The sequence below is a fragment of the Leptonotus elevatus genome, chromosome 7 (genome assembly GCF_054856555.1).
Source record: "Leptonotus elevatus isolate MCC_2025b chromosome 7, RoL_Lele_1.0, whole genome shotgun sequence".
In the NCBI taxonomy this organism is placed as follows: Eukaryota; Metazoa; Chordata; class Actinopteri; order Syngnathiformes; family Syngnathidae; genus Leptonotus; species Leptonotus elevatus.
Window position 1 is genome coordinate 23,880,185 of NC_141245.1, and position 21,327 is coordinate 23,901,511.

Here is a 21,327-nt window from a genome sequence, read left to right on the forward strand (position 1 = left end):
CTATAGACGTCAAAAATTCATTTGAACTATTTCTATTAGTTTTTTAAAAATCCACTTTTGATAACAAGAGTATAAAAACCTAGAAAAAATGTTATAACAGATTCATCGTTAGTTAACTGGTGAAGTCATGTGATTAAATACAATTTGAAAAAATGTAATCGCCTGACGGGCCTAATATAAAAACAAACAATTTAAAATAAGGGCCGTTTAATCGTAATTAATCGCATGATAATTTTATATCTGTTATTAATGTACAACAAAAAAATATAGGTTTTCATAAAAAATGAAATGAAAAATTGTTAAACTAATAGAAATAACTCATAATCATAATCAACATTTTGCTATTAACCTGACAAAAACACTAAAAATGTACAGAAAATATACGAGAGATAACATTTTAATGTGCACTAGTGCGGTCACTATCGAATATTTTTTAGAATCGATTAATCTATCGAGCTTTTCGAGTATCAAGCAATTTTTTCATGAAGGACTACAGAAATCTGTAAACAATTACTGTTGGCATGCTGAAATCAAAAGATTTGGACAATTTTCAATTAAAAAAAACATACCAAACGATTACTCGATTATTAAAATTGCTGCCGATTCATTTGATAATCGATAACTTGTCGATTAATCGATACATTTTTCATATTTGAGAGGCTTTTTGTGTTGCTAGTCTTTAATTACATTTACATTTAAAAATAACTTTGCTATTATAGGGCATTTTATATAAAATTTTACAAGAAGCAGATAATTTGATGACTTTTGTTGATTACTCCAACATAACAAAATGTTGTTGTTAAGAAATGTGTTCAAAAAAATACATTAATTAATTAAGTAAGTAAGTAAAATAATAATAATAGGAATAATAATAATAATAATTTTAAATATTACTATTACATTTTTTTCTTTCATTTTTTACATTGGAGTTATAAATATAATACATTTTGGAATATGACTTCCATAAAATGAGGGAGAAGAGGAAATACCTTTGTGTCTTAAATAGCCAAATACCAAAGTTCACTGAAACAATCACAACTTTTTGGAGTTTTACTTGCAAGAGAAATAAATGTATCTATAAAAAACAAACAAAACAAAAAAAACTAACTAATCTCAATCTTGGGAAAGCAAATGTGATTATTATTTTCTCATCTGTCATGAAAAACAGTCCAAATCTGCTCAATGCATTTGGTAAACAAGTTGTCATTTTGTGAACACTTTGAGGGAAAATCCAAATTTACCAACAGTGAAGACTGTTAAACTTTCGACTCATGCTGAGATATCAAATATTGTTCTAACTGTAAATTGAGGCAAAAGAAAAAAAACGATGCGGCAGATGAACAACTATCAATCCAACACGTCACAGTAGGGAACAATTATTTGAGCTCCATCAGCAGGGGCTCGTGTTTGAGGCACATGTCTCGGGTTCGGTGAAGCCTGGCAATCCCAAGCTGGGCGTGTGATGAAACTGACACTTCTCTTCTCGACGCAAGGTTAGAGCCTGGCACGCGAGCTGGAAAAACAAAGCGGGTGGTCCCTAACCTGCCATATTACAAAGCCGACACTCATGAAAATGGATATTGAAAATAATAACAATGTGACCCCTGAGTGGCGTTTTGAGATCTGGTTCCATACAAGCAATTGTTTTTTACAGGAGACATCTAAGTAAATAACATTGTGTTTTTAATTAAACACCCAGCAGGTATGGGTGGTTGTATATTAGTTAAATGTCATAAAAGTTGTTTGTTTTTTTAAAAACCTTTTTTTTAGAGGTGGCAGGGAGCGAGTAACTACCCTTGGCTTCAATTGAAAACAACAAAAATGTGTCGTGCTTGAGGTTGTGCCGCCAGATACTGTATTGTATAGTATACCCCAAATGGTTTACGGTTTTTCACACTTCCTTAAAAGGGGAAGTCAACCCAAAGCATTTGATTAGAAATGATAAATAATGATAAATGCACACGTAACATTAAAAAACACGAGCCAATCGCTGATATATTTTTGGATCTGGAAAATGTGTGGAAGCCGCCGCTCTAATACGTCGTCATACTTAACTCATTCACTGCCAATGACGGCTATAGACGTCAAAAATTCATTTGAACTATTTCTATTAGTTTTTTAAAAATCCACCTTTGATAACAAGAGTATAAAAACCTAGAAAAAATGTTATAACAGATTCATCGTTAGTTAACTGGTGAAGTCATGTGATTAAATACAATTTGAAAAAATGTAATCGCCTGACGGGCCTAATATAAAAACAAACAATTTAAAATAAGGGCCGTTTAATCGTAATTAATCGCATGATAATTTTATATCTGTTATTAATGTACAACAAAAAAATATAGGTTTTCATAAAAAATTAAATGAAAAATTGTTAAACTAATAGAAATAACTCACATGATTTTTTGACGTCTATAGTCGTCAATGGAAGTGAATGAGTTAATTATTTATTTGCTTTGGACTCACATAATAAAAAAAAAAACAATTATCATTCAGCTTCTATTTCAGGCAAGCTGTGTCACACATCCATCAATTATGCCATCGGGCACTTCTGTATTTAGCTACTTTGATCTTACATACATTGCAGTCATTCTCAAAGAAGCATTATTAAATGAGCGTGGCATCGTGAACATGAGTATCAATCAGTACCTCCCTCCATGGTATTGCAACAAGTCATCAGGTTCAAACTACTGTACAACGGTTTAACTCTGTGGTCACATTGCACAAACACGAGCCAACCAACATCCAGGCAACTCGTTCAAGTGCTTTAAGGTCACCCTACTGCGCATAAAAACATGTTGTTGACTCTACTGAATGGCCATTTGCTTTAAATGCACACTGTTCGAGTGGGCTGTCCCACCAGTGTGCATTTGTGTGGAGCTTTTAGTATGTATAAAAGGCACAGATAATTACAATTACAGTGCACACGGGAGCTGAACGGAACAATCTTGCAGTACATTAACACAAGAAAATGACAATTGTTGCACTGCAGGGCAACTCATGGTGATTTTAAGTACGTTTCGTAAATGGTGCTCAATTAATTATGAAATCTGAAGAGTACTACGTTTGGATTCATTTTTATAGGGGAAAATAGAAGAATTTTGCTTTGGTTTACGATTTGGTTTCAGTCTGACTTTTTGTCTTCTCAATGAGCCATTTTCTGCAGTAAGTTAATATGTTGCCAAAAATTAATGTGATAATGTATTTTTTTTCCTTGTAGCCTACAAATAATACCTTTAAAAACAATTTTTTCCACTGAGCACTGAGCCATGTTTGGTCGTAACCTATATTCTCAGCATAGGTGATGTCATCTTCAGTCGACAGGAAGTGGAAACGTGTTTTAAAGGTATTAATTGTTCATGAAAAATAATGAAGTTATCACATTAATTATAGAGCAAAACTGTTTGAGAGGAGGCGTTGCTAGAGTGTCGTGATTTCACTGACTGGTTTTGTTTTTAAATATTATTTTGGGTTAAAAATTGTTATAAAGAATGAATTGACATTTTGTTAAGAATACACTAAATATAAAACAATCATTGAAATGTATTAACTTTAAAATGTATTTATTATATCATGAATATAAGTGAAGGACAACGGCCATGATGCCTGGCTCTACTTGATGACGCAATGTCGAGTGTCGACGTCACCTGTCAAGGTCTGACAAACCTGCGCATGCTCAGAACTCCCAACTGTCAAAACAGCGCGAGTTTGCGACTAATTTTGTGTTGTTGTCGTGTCTCATCTGGTCACGCAAGCCAAGGCGAGTACTACATCTTCAAAATGTTGTAGTCTAAGCTCGACTAATAGGAGCCACAATGTCATTAAAAGGTCACACGTAAATGCAGGGGAACTTGAGGTGTTGCAAACTTGGCTCTTTTTTTTTTTTTAGCTTGAGATTGTGTAGTTATGGGGTCCAAAGGTACACATGCAAAGCATTGACCTCAGCGCGTGATAGTCAGCGCAGATTTTTTTTTCTGCACCAAAGCGCCATTCGGGAAGCATTTACCTCCGCTTGAAGTCCTTGACGTAGGGTTTAAGGTACGGGTCCATTTGGAGGAGAGTGTCGAACTTAGGAATGGTAACATTATCCTCCCGCACCGCCATGGTTTCCATCCCGAGACCTGAGTAATCGAGCACCGAGCCCCGCTCTTTCCTCCGCTCGCTGTGTGTGCGAACAAAGAGCAGGAATGCATATCACGGGTGACTTTTGTGGGGCTGGCGGTGACAGGCAGTGAACCAAGTCCGTCCTCCTATCACAGCACGCGGCTGTGTTTACCAACGGGACGAGCCGAGTTTAATCGAACATTGCCGAGTGCGACTGTCACGCCTGCCAAGATGACAACATGTCAGCCAGCCACTTGCTACGTCAGTGGTCCATGACTCAGACGGATATTTTAAAGTCATTAATATTTATAAATCTATTTAAATGTAATTCTCTTTCACAATGTCAAGAAATGAGAATCCTAAATGCATTATTTTCATTTTAACGTGGTTTTAGGCAGCCTGGTGACCTCATGGTTTGAGTCATTCTCTCTGGATGATTTATTTGAAGAACATAATCACAAAGGGTTATCAAAAATATTCATATAAAAAAGTTTGGAAGGAGTTCAATAAGTTATGTGCACAAGTTGATCATGAATATAATAAATAAGCTGATGATCCGAGTTTCTCAAAAGAAGAAATGACATGGGCCAAGTGGTTTAGATTGTCAGCTGTTCAAGACCCAACCCCCTGACACACTGTTGCGGTGTCCTTGAGCAAGGCTGGCGCTTTTAAGCAGCCCACTGCTCCAGTGGATGCCACTAACAGTGTGTGTTTGCTGTAATAGGTCAAATATTATCAAATTATGGTTTTAAATAGCATTGGGGTTATAAGGTGGGGTTAAGGTTTCAAAGTCGGGGTTAATAGGTTTCAATGTCGGGTTAGGGTTCCAAAGTTGTGTTAAGGCTTCAAAGTACGGTTTTAAACTAGCATTAGATTTTGAGTACATCCCTCTCAACCGCCAGAGGTATTGCTTAACAGCACGGAATTCCCTTCTCGAACACCCAAAACAAGAATGCATACTGAAAACACGTCCCTAGTGACCCCCAGGTGACCCAGGGGGCGCCTATGTCACTCAGAGGTGGCAAATCCAGGTTAAAAAAGTAAAAACCCTGCCACAGTTTGGCTTTAGTTAGGTGCTAGCTAGCGACCTCCCTAGCGAGCTCCCCGAGTGCTCGCTTACCTGCTAGGGAGCTAGCTAGCTAGTACAAGGGGGCTAAAGCCAAACTGTGGTAGGGTTTTCACTTTGTGGACCTGGATTTGCAAACTCTGCTAATGGAATGCTACTGTTAGAGGTATTGGCATACTTTATCCAACACAAAAAAAATCTTTTTTTTTCTCCATAATTTAATTTTAGTTTCAAATCAGAACTATAAGAGTTTGATTTTAATATTCAATTGGTCAAATTTATGCAGTGGCTGCCTGTGCATTTGGTACCGATACCGGATGTCATTATTGGGTTGATAATAAGTTCCCAAAAGCAGCCACCAATGCTTAAGGCAAAATATCTGACTTTGAGTAAGTTCTCCTTGGCACTAGTTGGCGCTATATTGCTGCAGTTTGACATCAGCGAAGAATCATCTGCATCAGAAAGAAAACTCTTTCTTCACAATTTTGTTGTCCTTCTAATGAACAGAGGTGTCAAATCCAGGTTCAAAAAATAAAAACCATGCCACATTTTGGCTTTAGTCCCAGGTGCTAGCTAGCGAGCTCCCTAGCTAGCTCCCCGGTGCTCGGTTACCTGCTAGGGAGCTCGCTAGCTAGCACAAAGGGCTAAAGCCAAACTGTGGCAGGGTTTTGACTTTCTGGACCTGGATTTGCCACCTCTACCTGGCATCCACTGTAAAAAATAAAATAAAATAAAAAAGAGAAAGAAAGAAAAAAAGTCGTTTCTTTCTGCATTCGTCCTTTGCAATGCCGATGTCCCCGGTTGTAATAGGCTTTATCTCCCAATCACATAAGTGACACAGCTCACTTAATGGACTTGGTTGTTATGGGGGTGTGAGGGTGGGTGGGGGTGGGAGGGGGTGTTAACCTTGCAATCAAGTAGATTAAATGTTTCTGAAACGAAGGAACAGCGGCGCTCATAAAAGTGTCGTCCTTGTCACCGAATGAAAGTTTTTTGACCACTGCGGGGCAAAGCACAAAGCGAGTGTCATTACAGGGAAGCATCTGTTTGGAGTACAAAACACACACACAACGTCTGCCCCTGAAGGCTATGTCAATAGATGTCACCTGTGTAAATAACATCACCTTTACAAGGGCGTGAAGGGGGGAAAGTCAATTTAGTTTTAGGGTCGGCAACTTGGATGACCTTTCATGAGTGCTGCTGCTATGTTCATTTATTTTAATGGATGCTCCTTATGGGAAGATTAATTTGTTATTGAGATGAAATCCACAAATTAGCGACCGCATTTTTATTTAATTATTTACATGCATTTTTAAGCTTCATGCTTATATTAATACAATATATGCATGTGAGGTGCATGCAGGCACAGCTCCAGTACAAATACAAAAGGGGGCTGACAATATAATTTACAAATATTTTTTGTATCAAATAAAATGCTGGAGGGGCTTAAGGGGGATACACTAAATTTCTGATATTAATTTTGTCCACTTCAAGTCACCATCCTCACGTTATACAACATTGTTGTGGCAAATATCAGGACGTTAGTAACTAAGTGCGTGTTCTTATTTTGTTACCTTTGTTTAACAAAGCAATTGAAATTGCACCAGCGGCTGTTTTTCCTTGACCACAGATGGTGCGATTACAATTGGTTCAAACTAGCAGTAATAGCCTATATTCATATAGCTAACAATGTATAACTGTAGACATGTCAGTTGTATTTAGTTAGCCCTTTAGCTTGTTTTATTAAATGCAACAACAGTATCAACTGTAGATATTTTCTCTTTTATGCACTCTTTTAAAAAATTCACTTCAGGACACAACTACGAAGGGACTCGAACCCTCAATCTTCTGATTCAAAGTCAGACGCCTTGTCCATTAGGCCACGCAGTCACATGACTGTCTTGTTGCTGGAAAAACAAACAAACAATTGTTTTCATACGCAGACTTTTTTTGACTAAAGCCATTTTTTTCTTTTTCGACTTTAGTGGCTCCTGGAAATTTCAGGGCCCATCGATAATTGCCAGTGTTTTCTGCACATAAGCAACGATTATACAGCAATAATCCACAATACTGACAGACAAAAGTATGTTTAAGATTAGCCATCTGAGCGACCGAGGCTAGCTAGTTGCACTGGGTTTCTAAACTTGTTGACAAAAATGGGTTAGGGTTAGGGTTAACAGTATGGTAATAACGTAAGCCCTACTTGTTATCTGGTTAGCTCGCTAAGATAACGAGGCCAACTATGCCAACATTTTTGTAAAATGATAGCAAGGTAGGCAAATTAGCCAGATTAGCTAATGAGAGTTGTCCTGACCTTACATTTTCATAGGCTACAAAATTTTATCTATCGTCTCTTCAGGACACAACTACGAAGGGACTTGAACCCTCAACCTTCCGATCCATTAGGCCACGAAGTCAGGTAGGTGACTGTTATCTTTGCTGGAAAAATAAACAAACAATTGTTTTCATAAGCAAACATTTTTTGGGGACAAAAGCCATTTCTTTCTTTATTGACTTTAGTGGCTTCTGGAAACTTCAGGGCCCCCTGGATAATTGCCCGTGTTTGCCTATTGGCAAATCCGATCCTGCGCATGAGCAACGACTGTACAGCAATAATCCACAATACTGACTACGTTTAAGTTTAGCCAGCTGAGCGACCGAGGCTAGCCTGATGCACTGGGTTTCTTAGCTTGTTAACAAAAATGCTGCATTATGCTAATAACGTAAGCCCTACTTGTTATCTGGTTAGCTCGCTAAGATAACGAGGCCAACTATGCACTGCTAGTGCCAATATTTTTGTAAAAATGATAGCAAGGTGGGCAAATTAGCCAGATTAGCTAACGCAGGTTGTGCCCGCTAAGCTAATGAGGCTAGCTATGCACTGCTAGTGCCAATATTTTGGTAAAATTATGTTATGGTGGGCAATCTTAGCCAGATGAGCTAACGATGGTTGTCCTGTCCTAACATTTTCATAGGCTACAAAAATTCATCTATGGTCACCTCAGGACACAACTACGGAGGGACTCGGACCCTCAATCTTATGACCCGAAGTCAGACGCCTTGTCCATTAGGCTACACAGACATGTGACTTATTTTTTTTTGCTGGAAAAACAAACAAACAAACGTTTTCATAAGCAGAAAAATAAAATAAAATGGAGGAAAATTTGACAAAAGCCATTGTTTTCTTTTTCTTTTTACAAAACGTGAGGGTAGTAGGAAGTATGCAATTTTTAACGCTGTATTATTTTTTTGGTTACTTCAGAATATTTGTTTTATTTTAGAATGTTACTGCTAACGAGTATTTGATTTTGATTTTGATTTGTACATGTATTTATTATAGTAATATAGAAACTAAGGCATAGCCACAGGACGCAGCAGTACACAGTCCAGTTGTTTTTCTGTAATGATGTCTTTTTTTTCCACGGGTTGCCTGGCACTCAAATTGACAGCCCTGCCAGCGCCCAAATCCAAAAGCGATGTTGCATAATACAAGACCATTCAAAGCAGATTCCACATTGGCGCTCGGGCGCTTGAATCAAATTCTCTCCCCGTCCCTGCTCGCATGTTCACCCCAGTTTCACCCCGAGAAAAATTTGTTTCTGTGTCCCGCCCCCCCCGAGATGCCTCTCTTTTAGTAATTTATTCATTCTGAAGAGTTTAGATAATGTCTGTAAAGCAAAGCTGGAAAACAACGTGTGTGCATTCCCAGTGTTCACAAAAAAGATGCACATTTTAAAACACAATCAGAAAGGAGTTGCCATGGAAATGTACGCGCTTTGAAGGAAGCCGGATGCAAAAACATGTCTCCTTCGGTCTTTATGGATATCGTGCGTTGTAATGAAGATGACGAAGAAAAACGATATCTGTAATTATTCATCAAAAAGCACTTTAGTGCAACCCAGCCTGAGATTTTCTTCCTGGTGTGACAAGATGAAGGCGGATTAAGTCAAGCGAGTCGGCGGACACTAAAGATTAAAGGTGCGGGGGGTGGGGGGGGGGCGGGGTGGATTGGTAGCGCAGCGGCTGAAACATTTATTCAACAATCAAGTAGAATAATCAGTGTTATCTGCTTAGAACATTTGGCAATGGATGTTTTACTTACTGGAACACTTTATGAAAACACTCCGCCGGAGTGCTGATTGATTTCATTGTTAAAGCAGCGGAAAGGAACAATTGGCTTCTTGCTCCAGGGTGCCCCCTACAGTAGGAAATTAAATCAATTTTCAAGCCACTGCAATACATGCACAGTAAACCATGTTGGTAGTTTGGCATTTGTGAATTCCTCCATTACTCGCTGAAAAACACACTTATTAAATGTTTTTGAATTGTGCAGGCTCAAGCCATGTCTAATGTAAAATATGGCACGTTGAAGTGAAGGGGAGGGGCTTCATTTAGTCAGGACATAGCCATGTCTTATAGCGGGAAAAAGTGCTTTACCGCCTTCTTGTGGCCATTATAGGGAATTATTACTCTTTTTTTGGAGGGTGTCCCAATCTTGAATTTGCTGTTTGCGGTAGGGTTTGGTCCATATTGCCACAAATTGCGAAGGTTCACTACATACCAAGGTTATTGTAGTGAACGAAATCTAACAAAATAACTGCAACTGAAATTTAATCAAACATCTTTGTTAACAAAAATAAAAATGCTTTAAAAAATATATAAAACCAACCAAAACTACATTTTACATATATTAAACTAATGACAGATAATTATAATGAGAGTGAAAATGTTGTTTGTTGTCATCTTTGTTTGAGCCTTTATTTTTAATGTATTTATTTCAATTATACAGCACGGCCGTTAGCCCGAAAAAGGAAAGTCGAAGAGTTGGCTGGGAGTTGTGGTCCTTTTACTGCGTGTCGCCTAAAAGCAACGTCATTTACCGGCAGCCATTGAAAAAGCACCACCAGATGGAGCAACGAGTGTGCGTGTTTGTTATGGCTCCCCTGCTTTTGTCACTTAATTGGTCAATGTTGTGAATGCATTGGATTTTAGAAAGCCGTATTCGGTACATCAAAGTCTGTGGACTGTTACACATGCATTACCTGTATTTGATTTGCTGTTTTTAAAAATGTTTTAAAATACTATTTTTGTTGAGTTTTTACTACATAATACCTGATCATTTTTAAAAATTCTGCCCATAAGAAATACACAAATTAAAATAAAACCTAAAACTAATAATAAAACTAAACTAAAGCAAGGCATTTTGTGGATTGTTGGTTAAAAAATTTTTTTTTAAATAATGTTTTGTTGAGTTTTTGCTACATAATACTTACAGTGATGATTAAAAAAAAATCTTGCCCATAATAGATACACAAAATAAAAACGAATATTAAAACTAATAAATACTAAAGTAAAGCAAGGCATTTTGCGGATTGTTGTTCTTAAAAAACGTTAAAAAACATTTTTTGGTTGAGTTTTTACTACATAATACTTACAGTAATGATTTTTTTAAAATCTTGCCCATAAGAAATATACAAAATAAAATAAAATAATATAAAACCTAAAACTAATACAAAAACTAATAACAACTAAACTAAAGCAAGGCATTAAAAAAAAAAGAAAACTAATAAAAAAACAACCCGCTCTCAAAATTAATTAAAACTAAAATTTAATTAAAAAACTAACTATAATGAAAATTCCAAAACTATGCTACGTGCTAGGAGTGCAGTGTATTGGAGAAAGAAAACACATTTTAAAAGTCTTATTGTTCTGGTAATGTCACAGACATCTTTTCAATACTTTTTTCGCTTTAATTGGGAAAAATGCGCATAATATCTCTTATCTCCTTGAAAGTATGTCGTGTTTACCTCACTTTGAAAGGGTTTCATAATCACGGACAAATGAGCAATTCGCACAATGAACAGAAAAGAAGCAGAGTCACTTTTGAAAAGTATTTTTGCAAAAGACAATTTGACAGCTGGTGGTGCCCGTGAAAGAGTTTGTTTTCTTCCAAGGACCCTGCAAGGAAACAATAATGGGCAAACAAACAAGAGGCGAAAAAAATAATCCGACCATATTTCACGCTGATGGTTGACGAATTGAAGTTGACTGAGCACAAATAACACGACTTATTTACCAAATGTCACGGCCAAAAGTCAGTCGTGTGATGTTTGACAACCTCACTGACTCCATCTAAAAGTCAAGCAGCTCATCTTCTGCTAAACCTCAAAATGGAAATGTATTTTAATTGAATTAGGTCCAGTAGGTCGGACGCAGACACAATACAGGCGGCTTCCTTCTTCGCGGGATCAAATTGGATGTCGGGGATCAGTGTGCTGAAATATTACCAGTCATAATTCATGTGAAAGAGAGCCGCCGACTCGGCGTGAACACCGTTAAGTGAAAAGGTTAACGCCGTGTGAGACGGCGGATGATGCTAATGAGAGGTGATAAGTTCGCTTCCAGTCTTCAATTTCAAGGATGGAGGAGTCTCGGGAAAGGGAGACCGAGACCGACGCGAGGAGCCGCCTCATATGATGAGAGACATTAGACCGGGCGGTCGCCGAATCTCTTTAAAAAGAGGAAATGCTGCCGGGGATAAGTCACACCTGCCCTGACGTGACTCGCGCTCGTACCGTATGTGACTCGTTCAACATTTGAGTCATACAGAAGACTGCAGTTCATTTTTCTGGCCCTTAAAATGCATTTTCAGGCCGTCAAGTAAATGTCAAGCGCTGGTGGTGATATGACCCGTAGGGGAGACCGGGGCTAGTTGTATCCCTTTTATACTTTTATATATTTCTTGGAATCAATACATCATATATAAACAAAAATGTATACCATACGAAAGACCAGAGTCTTAGGTATATTTTTTTGTATTCATGTCATTTTCATACTTTGTGTCAGTGCAGAGTTATAGGCCATCAAATAGAAGGAGTGAACATGTGACATGTTGCCCCACCAATGGGTAAGTTGTCACACTATATGGGGTAAGATGTCACGTTGGATTTTGCAACTAATAAAACAAGGACAAAATTATCCTTGTTCTCCTGTTTTTTTGGTTTTACAGCCAGAGAAATTGTTTATCATAGATCTTGAAAATTTGAACCATAGTCATTGAGCAAACATAAAATTTAACATAAAATATAATGGAATAGATTAAAGTCCTTAGGAACTGCTGGCATGGAGGTCATAGCTCTCAGCTTTAAATGCCTGTTTTGCTTTTTTTTAAACTGGAAATTTGAGATTAAATTGAATTAAAGCATTTTGGTTAATGAATGGTTGTTTCATCGTGAAATTTAAACCAGTCCTGACATGTGGACATACTGTAGTTCCAACAACTGGAAAATCCATTTTTAAACAATGAAACAAAACCTGGCAAACTAATTTCCTCACTCTTCAGACGCATCAGAGTTACCAGAAGTGCATTTTTTTGTTGGCCCCTTCTTTGCATATGTGACAACAAACCCCAAAATGACTGAGACAAGTTGCCCCAAACTACCATGTTGGCTAATATTTGCTCTGGTTTAAAGTTAGCTTAAAACAGAGCGGTGACTGAGGCATGACAAGATGCCTGAATCTCTCTTCTAACGAGTCCACATGATTTGCTGCTAGAATTTGTCTATGTACGACGCCTGTTTCAAAATATATGAAGTTGAAAATTTTCACTTTGGGTATGTGCAAAACAGATAACTGCCACTCATCTCTGCTCACAATGTGCTATTCTCCTCTCAGACAGTCCACAACCCCTGACCATTTAGACAAAGAAAACTAGTGCTATTACACTTTTTTGTTGCGCCCCCTGGTGGAGAAGAAAATTGCAATGTGACAACTTACCCATGATACAACTAGCCCCGGTCTCTCCTATAACATCAGGACCATTTTTGCTAATCAGTAGACTTAAGACAGCTATGTCCACACAATGAGGTGGCGGTGGCCGCAAACAAACACTTTTAAAATCCTGAGGTGTTCATCACGCTCTGCTTGGGGTGCTGCTTGTAATTGCAGCAAACATCCCGATGACATAGATCGGGTTGATGAATCCGACGTATTATCTTTCCACGTGTGGGTTGTTGAAATAGCTCATTTACTAAGTAGGTGGATGTTCGATCATGTGTAGGAAAACAGCACATTTCTCTCTAAATAGACCAAATTCCAAGTCAAGATAGGCCGTTTCTCAGAATAATGAACGCAGAGTACGCTCTCGAACGTACTCTCTTTGTAAATTGGAGCCTCTCTGTGCTTGTGAAATTCCTCCTGAAGAATTTAGCTGTTACTAAATTGCCTTTTTTGTTTACAAAAGTGAGGTAAAAAAAAACAACAATTTACATTCCATACATGTAGTATACAATGAAACAGTGTGGGTTTTTTTCCTGAAGAAAACAAATATACCGGTAGCTACCTGTAAATTGAATAGAACTTTTTTTTGCCACAGGAACAACGGAAAATGGAATGTTTCAACAGAGCCACTGCCACATGCACAAACACACGCGCAAACGCTCTTTTATGCATAATATATTGATGCAGGCTTTTGTGCTTCACCTTGTTAGTCGCACAAGGAAAGGAGTCGTCTAAAATTAGCTGCGCCGTTTGAGACCCAGCAGGTCGGTAGCACCCCGTGCTAATAGATCCTGGAGGTGAAATACCCATTAGCTCCAAAGGCATATTCACCTCGAAACAGATGTTTTTGTTTAAATGGAGGGAACAACAAATGGTAATGGAACACCTGTGCTGGTGTGGGGTACGTTGTAAAACAATAAGAGCAATTACAAATGCTGCAGTTTACGCGGCAACTAAAACGGATCAATGCAGGCTGTGGACTGGATAAGGCTATGCGTTTGCCCACGGTCATTTGAATACTGACGGACACAATTATGTTTAAGCTTATCCAGCCGAGCGACCGAGGCTAGCTAGATGCACTGGGTTTCTTAGCTTGTTAACAAGAATGCTAACATTATGCAAATAACGTAAGCGCTACTTGCTATCTGGTTAGCCCGCTAAGATAACGAGGCCAACTATGCCAACATTTTTGTAAAATGATGGCAAGGTGGGCAAGTTAGCCAGATTAGCTAAAGAGGGTTGCGCCCGCTAAATTAATGAGGCTAGCTATGAACTGCTAGTGCCAATATTTTGGTAAAATTATGTTATGGTGGGCAAATTAGCCAGATTAGCTAACGTGGGATGTCCTGTCCTAACATTTTCATAGGCTACAAAAATGTATCTATGGTCACTTCAGGACACAACTACGAAGGGACTTGAACCCTCAATCTTCTGATCCAAAGTCAGACGCCTTGTCCATTAGACCACGCAGTCACATGACTGTTTTGTTGCCGGAAAAATAAACAAACAAACAATTGTTTTCTTAAGCAAAAGATTTTGACTAAAGCCATTTTTTCTTTTTCAACTTTAGTGGCTCCTGGAAATGTCATCGATAATTGCCAGTGTTTGCCTATTGGTTAATCCGATCCTGCACATGAACGATTATACAGCAATAATCCGCAATTCTGACAGACAAAACTATGTTTAAATTTAGCTAGCTTGTTAACAAAAATGCTAACAGTATGCTAATAACGTGAGCCCTACTTGTTATCTGGTTAGCTCGCTAAATAACGAGGCCAACTATGCACTCAGAGTGCCAACATTTTTGTAAAATGATAGCAAGGTGGGCAAATTAGCCAGATTAGCTAACGAGGGTTGTGCCCGCTAAACTAAAGAGTCTAGCTTTGCACAGCTAGTGCCATTATTTTGGTAAAATTGTATGGTGGGCAAGTTCAGCCAGATTAGCTAACGAGGGTTGTCCAGTCCTAACATTTTCATAGGCTACAAAGATTCATCTATGGTCACTTCAGGACACAACTACGGAGGGACTCGAACCCTCAATCTTCTGATCCGAAGTCAGACGCCTTGTCCATTAGGCCACGCAGTCACATGACCTTCTGTTTGTTGTTGTTGCTGAAATAAGCAAAAGACATTTTGAACCCCAACATTTTTTCTTTCTCTCTTTAGACTTTAGTGGCTCTTGGAAATTTCAGGGCCCATCAGTAATTGCCCGTGTTTTTGCCTATTGGACATGTTCAACGATTATACAGCAATGATCCGGATTGTAATGGAGTCTTTACTTGCATTTCCTTACATGGCATCACTTATTTATATCACTTTTAGTTCACTTTGATGCGAGCAAGGCCTGTAATTGCGTGCACCTCAGTCATCATGTTTCCTTGATCAAATTTTCATCCGTGCCTGAATAATGCATCGCCGATGCATGGTGAATTCACGCCCAGAATTTTTGTTTCAAAAACAAAATCTTGGGCTAAAAAAACATGTAGTTGCTGATCTTTGGCAAAATTTGTGTCTGAACTGTTTGTAAAACGCACATCAAATAAAAGGCTGCTAATGGAAGTTGTGGGGAAAAGTTGTTATGTTGACCGCAGCGCAGTGGTGCATCACTCGGCTTTTCTTTTTACGGTCGTCTTTTAGCGGTTTGCAAAGAGAGTCGAAGTCATTAGTCATTCTAAAAAGCTGAGGCGAGCGGACATCTTAATACGCTCAAAGTGGAGGCCAGACGACGGCCTCGGGAGAAAGGAAGTGTGCGGATGCCTGTTGAGAAATAACTGAATGTCAACAGGCCAGGCACTCAATATAAATTTGTAAATTGTGAAAAAAAAAAAAAAAAACATAAAATATGGAACTTGTACAGTACGAGCAAAAGTCGAGATGAATGGACTCTACCAAGATGAAGCACACTCAGGTAATGTTGCTAGAAGCTACTATTTATTCATCAAATAAAACACTATAGCAACTCTCTATATTACATTTAGTGGTTAGAATAAATAAACATTTTCTAGTGGTTGACATCACATAAAATATGGCTTGAAATGTATTTACTCCTACTTTTATCGGACTTCATTCTCATTAGACAACTACCTTTGAAAAGTGGCCTTACATTTCCTCAGTAATAATGTAACTTTGATTTAAGTACAAATTTATTATTATTTTTTTTCTTTAAAAAAAAAAAAAGTACAAATTTATTCTAATGAGATGACTACTTTTTTTTCCAAAATATTTTATTTTTGTCCAATCAGATTTCAGATTATAAACTGCCACGTCAATGTAATCTGCCCAGGGTCTTCAAGGCCATACTGTTCCTTGACACATAGCACACAATTAGCAATGACTTTGAGTTTTTTTTTTTTTTTTAACCAATCAGATTTCAGATTGACCAAACAAGGCCTGCTGGCTTGCTTAAAAAGTGATGTCACTATTCTTCAGTCCTCTCATTTGTTGAGCTAATTAGTCTTGCACTGTGCATGGAAGGTTGATATCCAGAGGAGGTGCTGGACATGATTACAATTATTTTTTTCAGGATGGACTTTCCAAGAAAAAACGGCCATTGTGAGGATAGATCGGCTAACACCGCTGACGGCTGGCTTGTTTCAGTCTGGAAAAAGATTTATCCTGCACTTTGACAGCAGCATATATGGGTGCTACAGCTAGCTTAAAGACAGGAAGTGGATTTTATCTCAAAATAATCAGCATTTCTGGTGAGTACACTATATATAGTTTTTATGTTTTTGTCATGTTATTAGATAACTATTGATTATTCATTTATTGAGTAGAGCTTTGGAGTTTTTATGTTTCTTTTTATGTTTCTTGTTTCTTTGTGTGAAATTAGCCTCAAGGCCAGACAGCAGTTAGCATGGTGGGCGTTAGCAAAATCCTACATTTGTGACTTGTATGTGTACATATGGCAACAATCAACCGATATATAACCGGTAAACTTTGTATTTTACAAGTCAGTTACTGAGGAGTACTGAACAAATATGTAAACAATTAAAAAGGAGATTTGTACTACAATATGTGTTCCGCATTTAAGTCAACAAAGTGTTTAGAACAAACACAGATGTATGGACCGGGTATCTGAGAACATGTTCCTCGCACGGTAGTTCACCTTTTTTGGGCTATCAATCAAGTTTTTCCCATTCAGTCAATATCAAAACAAGGCGTCAACCTCGAACATGGCGGCCACAGGTGTGTCCAAAGGTGTGCAAGATCACGGGAAAGCTCTTATTTGTAGGGAAACTTCATATGCACACGGGCCAACAGTTAGCATTTACTGTATGTAGTGGTGTTGTCACCCTTTAAGCAACGCATATCGGAACACAAACAGTGACACATAGACAGATTATATTCCAGTATTCATAGGCATATATTCTTTATCTTCTGCAAAGAATGACTCATATTATTGCCGTACTAAGGATCTGAGAGAGGAGCGGAGTTTACACTATTGTAGTTCATACAGTATCCCCTTGTCTGTTTCATACTGCCCCCAGGTGGTCAAAGTGCACACACAAGAATGAGCAGCAAATTGTGTATTGAAGAACAAAGTGTGTTAAAAAAAAAAGCTTAATTCTTTTTAATTGGATTGGATTATGTCAATTTCTAAAGCACATTTTAGATTGCTAGATAGATATTAAAATACACATGACATTTTCTTGGGGAGGTCGGGGGGTTGTAATGGATTGATGCCATTTCCATTCATTTCAATAGGGAAAGATAAATGAATTAAACTTGTATCTCAAGTGACCACTGTACACGTGAGTACGTTATTGCATTTCTCCGAGGATTTCTTCCACCTGCCGGATGACCTAAAATGTGTTTGTGGACTTGCCAAACAAAATGGCAGAGTGTCACTTGTGCAGTTTTACCTTTGTGCGCCCAGCGTCGTATTTGTGTAAAATATGACAGGAAGGAGGAGGAGGAAGCGTACAAGGAAGTCACCAAGGAGAGCAGATGGTCAGGAGGAGCGAAGAAACGTGACCGGCGTTTTGCAGAGGAGGTGCTGACGAGTTGTGACAGCTTAATCTTGCAGCCAAGTAGTGCGGCCTTTTTGCTTGAACAGAGTGCTAACCCAACTGAGTTAGCCAGTTACTCAGTCACTTGGTTAGTAGGTGTCAGTTGTTTGGTTAGTTGGCTAGTGAGTTACTCAGTTGTGGACCTAGTTACTCGTAGGTTGGTCAGATGTTGGTTAATTTGTCACTTGTTTGCCTGGTTGGCTAGCTAGTGAATTGTGAGGTACTTGATTCATCAGTTGGTTATATAGCTGATGGGTTAGTCTTTTTTTGGTTAGTTAGTCGGCCAGTGACTCAGTAAGTTAGTTAGTGAATTACTTGGCTGTGCACTTAGTTGGTCATGTTGGTAATTTAATCATTTAGCCGTTCAATTAGCGTGTCAGTTAGTTTTGCCCTTAGTATTTTGTTTGGTTGGCTGTTCGTGAGTTACTCGGCTGTTGACTTAGTCACGGGTTAGTGAAGTGTTGGTCGATTAGTTGGCTAATCAGTTGGTTAGTGAGTTGATTAGTTACTATTTAGTCATTGGTTGGTTAGGTAGTTAGTCAAAAGTTAGTGACTCTATTAGTTGGTTGATTAGTCGGCTGTGCACATAGTTGGTCACTTCGTTGGCTGCTAGTCAGTTAATTGTTCAACTAGTCAGTCAGCTAGTTGGTCATTTATCAATTGGTTGGTTAATTGGTTAGCTTGTTCGTCTGTTTGTTAGTTGGTTGTTTGGTCAGCTGTTGGTTGGTTAGTGAGCCAGATGGTTCGTTAGTTGATTAGTCAGTATTTAGTCATTGGTTGGTTAGTTAGTGAGACCATTAGTTGGTTAATTAGTCGGCTGTGCACATAGTTGCTCACTTTGTTAGCTGTTGGTCAGTTAGTTGTTCAACCAGTCAGTCAGCTAGCTGATTAGTTGGTCATTTATCAGTTGGTCAGTTGTTGGTTGGTTAATTGGTTGGTTTGTTAGTTGTTAGTTGGTTGTTTGGTGAGCTGTTGGTTGGTTGGTGAGTCAGATGGTCCGTTAGTTAGTTGGTCAATTGGTTGGTCAGTCATGAATTGCTTGGTCAAACATACATGGAGGCACACAACACTATTGAATGTCCAGGAGTTCTCAGACATGAAGATAGTGTCTTCACATAACACACGCTTGTCTTCCATAGTCGTTTACAAGACTGGATGGAGAGACTGTTTATGTGGCTTGGTAGGTGCTGCTGTTTCTGGGCTCAGCAGTGGAGCTTGGTGTCTGCTTGAGGGACTGGTGTGTTAATTGTTGTGCCCCAATTCGCATTCATCTTTCAACCCTCATGTTATTTTTCTTCCTTTGGCACAACAAAAATGATCAAAATAGTAATTTCTGCCCACCTTTAGTCACTTATTTATTTAACTGATAGGTCAATATATTTCAAATAAAGTGAAGTTAAAATTTTAACAAGAAAACAAATAGACCAAAGCCAGCAGAAGATTAAAAAATATGTATTTAAAAAAGTGTATATATTAAGACTGCTCATTGACCCACAATGTAACAGGAGTTTTTTCCACCTAATCAGCTCCTTGGCGTGCTGCTGCATTTCAGCCTTTTAACTCCATCCTCCCTATGGAGCCATCAACGCTTTCAGTACAGTTAACCCCTTGAACCTGGCACTATAGCGAGTCACGCACACGCTCATCGTATAGCTCGCTTATGATTCACAGCGGTGGAGAGCCACCGCGGTCACGATGGTACAGATTGAATCCCACGAGGCCCTGAAGGGCAATTCTTAACCACTTTATTAGATTGGTGAGAACAGATAAGTCTCGTGTGGCTACCAAACGACCAGAAAACAAAAGAAACATCAAATGCTACGTATGAAACAATGTATGTTAGCGCTGTCTTATCATTACAACCATACAATTGTTTACTTGGAAACATCAAGGGTGGGGCTCTTAATGCATTGTGATTGTTCAGCAAGACATAGATCTGACAGTAAGACACATAGAAGTGAAAGGAAAATACCATATTTCCTCAAGATGGAACCCAGTGGTAGCAAATACAATGGAAAAATGCAGAAGCCCCAAAAGTGAGCCCTGCGGAACACCATACATAACGACAGTGAAGTAGAGTGGGACAACCAAGGCTAACACAAAAAGTTCTACCTGCCAAATAGGAACTAAACCATTGTAGAGCACTACCACCAATGCCCACCTGGCGCTGCAAACAAGCCAATGAAATACTGCGGTCCTCCGTATCAAGCGCTGCAGTCAGGTCAGACAAAATGAGAAACGCATCATCTCCAGTGTCATTAGCCAGGAGGATGTCATTAAAAAGTCGTACCAGGGCTGAAACCTCCATGAAGTTCATCCAAGAAAGATTTCAGCTGAGTGTTCACCATTTTTTTTTTTTTTTTTTTTTTTTGTAATTCTCTAAATAAAAGTTCATACACTCTAAAAACAGTAAAATAAATCTAAAAAGAACCCAACTATGCAGGGGCAAGAATGGACGGATCCTCTACATAAAGTGGATTGGTCCATGTTTTAAAATCCTTAATTGGGTTACTTTTGACCCGACTGTTTCTAGAGTGTGCAATTGGCCTCTTGTTGCTAGGCAGAATTCAAGAAGCAAAATTATTTCTGCATTTACATTGCTGTCTTCTTGGCAAATTTACGGGAGAAGGATTTGCTGCATCCACACACAAAAAATTGGAACAGAGAGAAGCAGCATTTGCCTTCATCAACTTCCAGGATATACCAAAGATATTTCAAGTATTTTTTTTTTATTGCTGTCAAGTGTCAACGGTATACAACATAATAATTTATTGCACATTATTTTGCAGACCCCGCCCCCCACATTATGGCTCGCAAACCCCAGTTTGAGAACCACTACATTAGCCCACAAGTAGGCGGAGCTTTGTCTCCTCCCCGTCATCCAATCAACGAGCAGCACGGGAGCCGCGGGCTGCACATGCATGCTGCCAACCAGCAGTCAGCCTCGTCCTGCTCCAGAAGAGGACCGGCTGCCCCCCCTCCCTCATCCTTCTCCTCCTCCTCCTTCTTCCTCCTCTCAAGCATCATCATCATCATCATTATCATCACCAGTCAGAGTTCATCCATGTAAAGTCTGCGCATCCCCCGTCTGGATAAGTGAGCCCCCCCCCCACCACCCCTTTCTCCGTTCCCCACGCGTGGAGCGCCAAGTCACGACAAGGCATCGTAACACTTGAGAAGTGAAGATGACGATGGTCCAGCGGCACTTGCTCTTCCTCCTCTCCAGCCTGGGCGCGAGCATTTTTGGAGGTGAGTGCATGCGTTGAGGATGATGCTGCAAGACCGGGGTGTGGTGTGTGTTGATGTGCGTGGAGAACCCCCCCCCCCCAAAAAAAACCATATTTTTTAAAATAACGCCTGTTCCAA

The 21,327-nt window shown here is 39.0% G+C and overlaps 2 protein-coding genes and 3 non-coding genes across 6 annotated transcripts in view; 1 reads left to right on the forward strand and 4 right to left on the reverse strand.

The window, feature by feature from the left end:
* Positions 1–4,204, reverse strand: part of gbe1b (glucan (1,4-alpha-), branching enzyme 1b) — an 83,792-nt gene extending 79,588 nt beyond the window's left edge. The window contains exon 1 of the mRNA XM_086080044.1: positions 4,007–4,204. Coding sequence (XP_085936170.1) covers positions 4,007–4,113 — 107 coding nt within the window. The 5' untranslated portion in view covers positions 4,114–4,204. The remainder of the gene's footprint in view (positions 1–4,006) is intronic.
* Positions 4,205–6,987: 2,783 nt separating this feature from the next.
* On the reverse strand, positions 6,988–7,060 carry trnaq-uug (transfer RNA glutamine (anticodon UUG)). The gene has a single exon. It is a non-coding gene; the product is annotated as a tRNA-Gln (tRNA).
* A 7,289-nt stretch (positions 7,061–14,349) lies between these two features.
* trnaq-uug (transfer RNA glutamine (anticodon UUG)) lies at positions 14,350–14,422 on the reverse strand. The gene has a single exon. It is a non-coding gene; the product is annotated as a tRNA-Gln (tRNA).
* A 540-nt stretch (positions 14,423–14,962) lies between these two features.
* Positions 14,963–15,035, reverse strand: trnar-ucg (transfer RNA arginine (anticodon UCG)). The gene has a single exon. It is a non-coding gene; the product is annotated as a tRNA-Arg (tRNA).
* Positions 15,036–16,338: 1,303 nt separating this feature from the next.
* LOC147171642 (cell adhesion molecule 2-like) overlaps positions 16,339–21,327 on the forward strand; it is a 135,438-nt gene continuing 130,449 nt past the window's right edge. The window contains exons 1-2 of one of the 2 annotated variants that reach the window (XM_086079914.1): positions 16,339–16,650; positions 20,751–21,210. In XM_086079914.1, coding sequence (XP_085936040.1) covers positions 21,147–21,210 — 64 coding nt within the window. In that variant the 5' untranslated portion in view covers positions 16,339–16,650; positions 20,751–21,146. The remainder of the gene's footprint in view (positions 16,651–20,750; positions 21,211–21,327) is intronic. The other variant, XM_086079913.1, reaches the window with a different exon arrangement.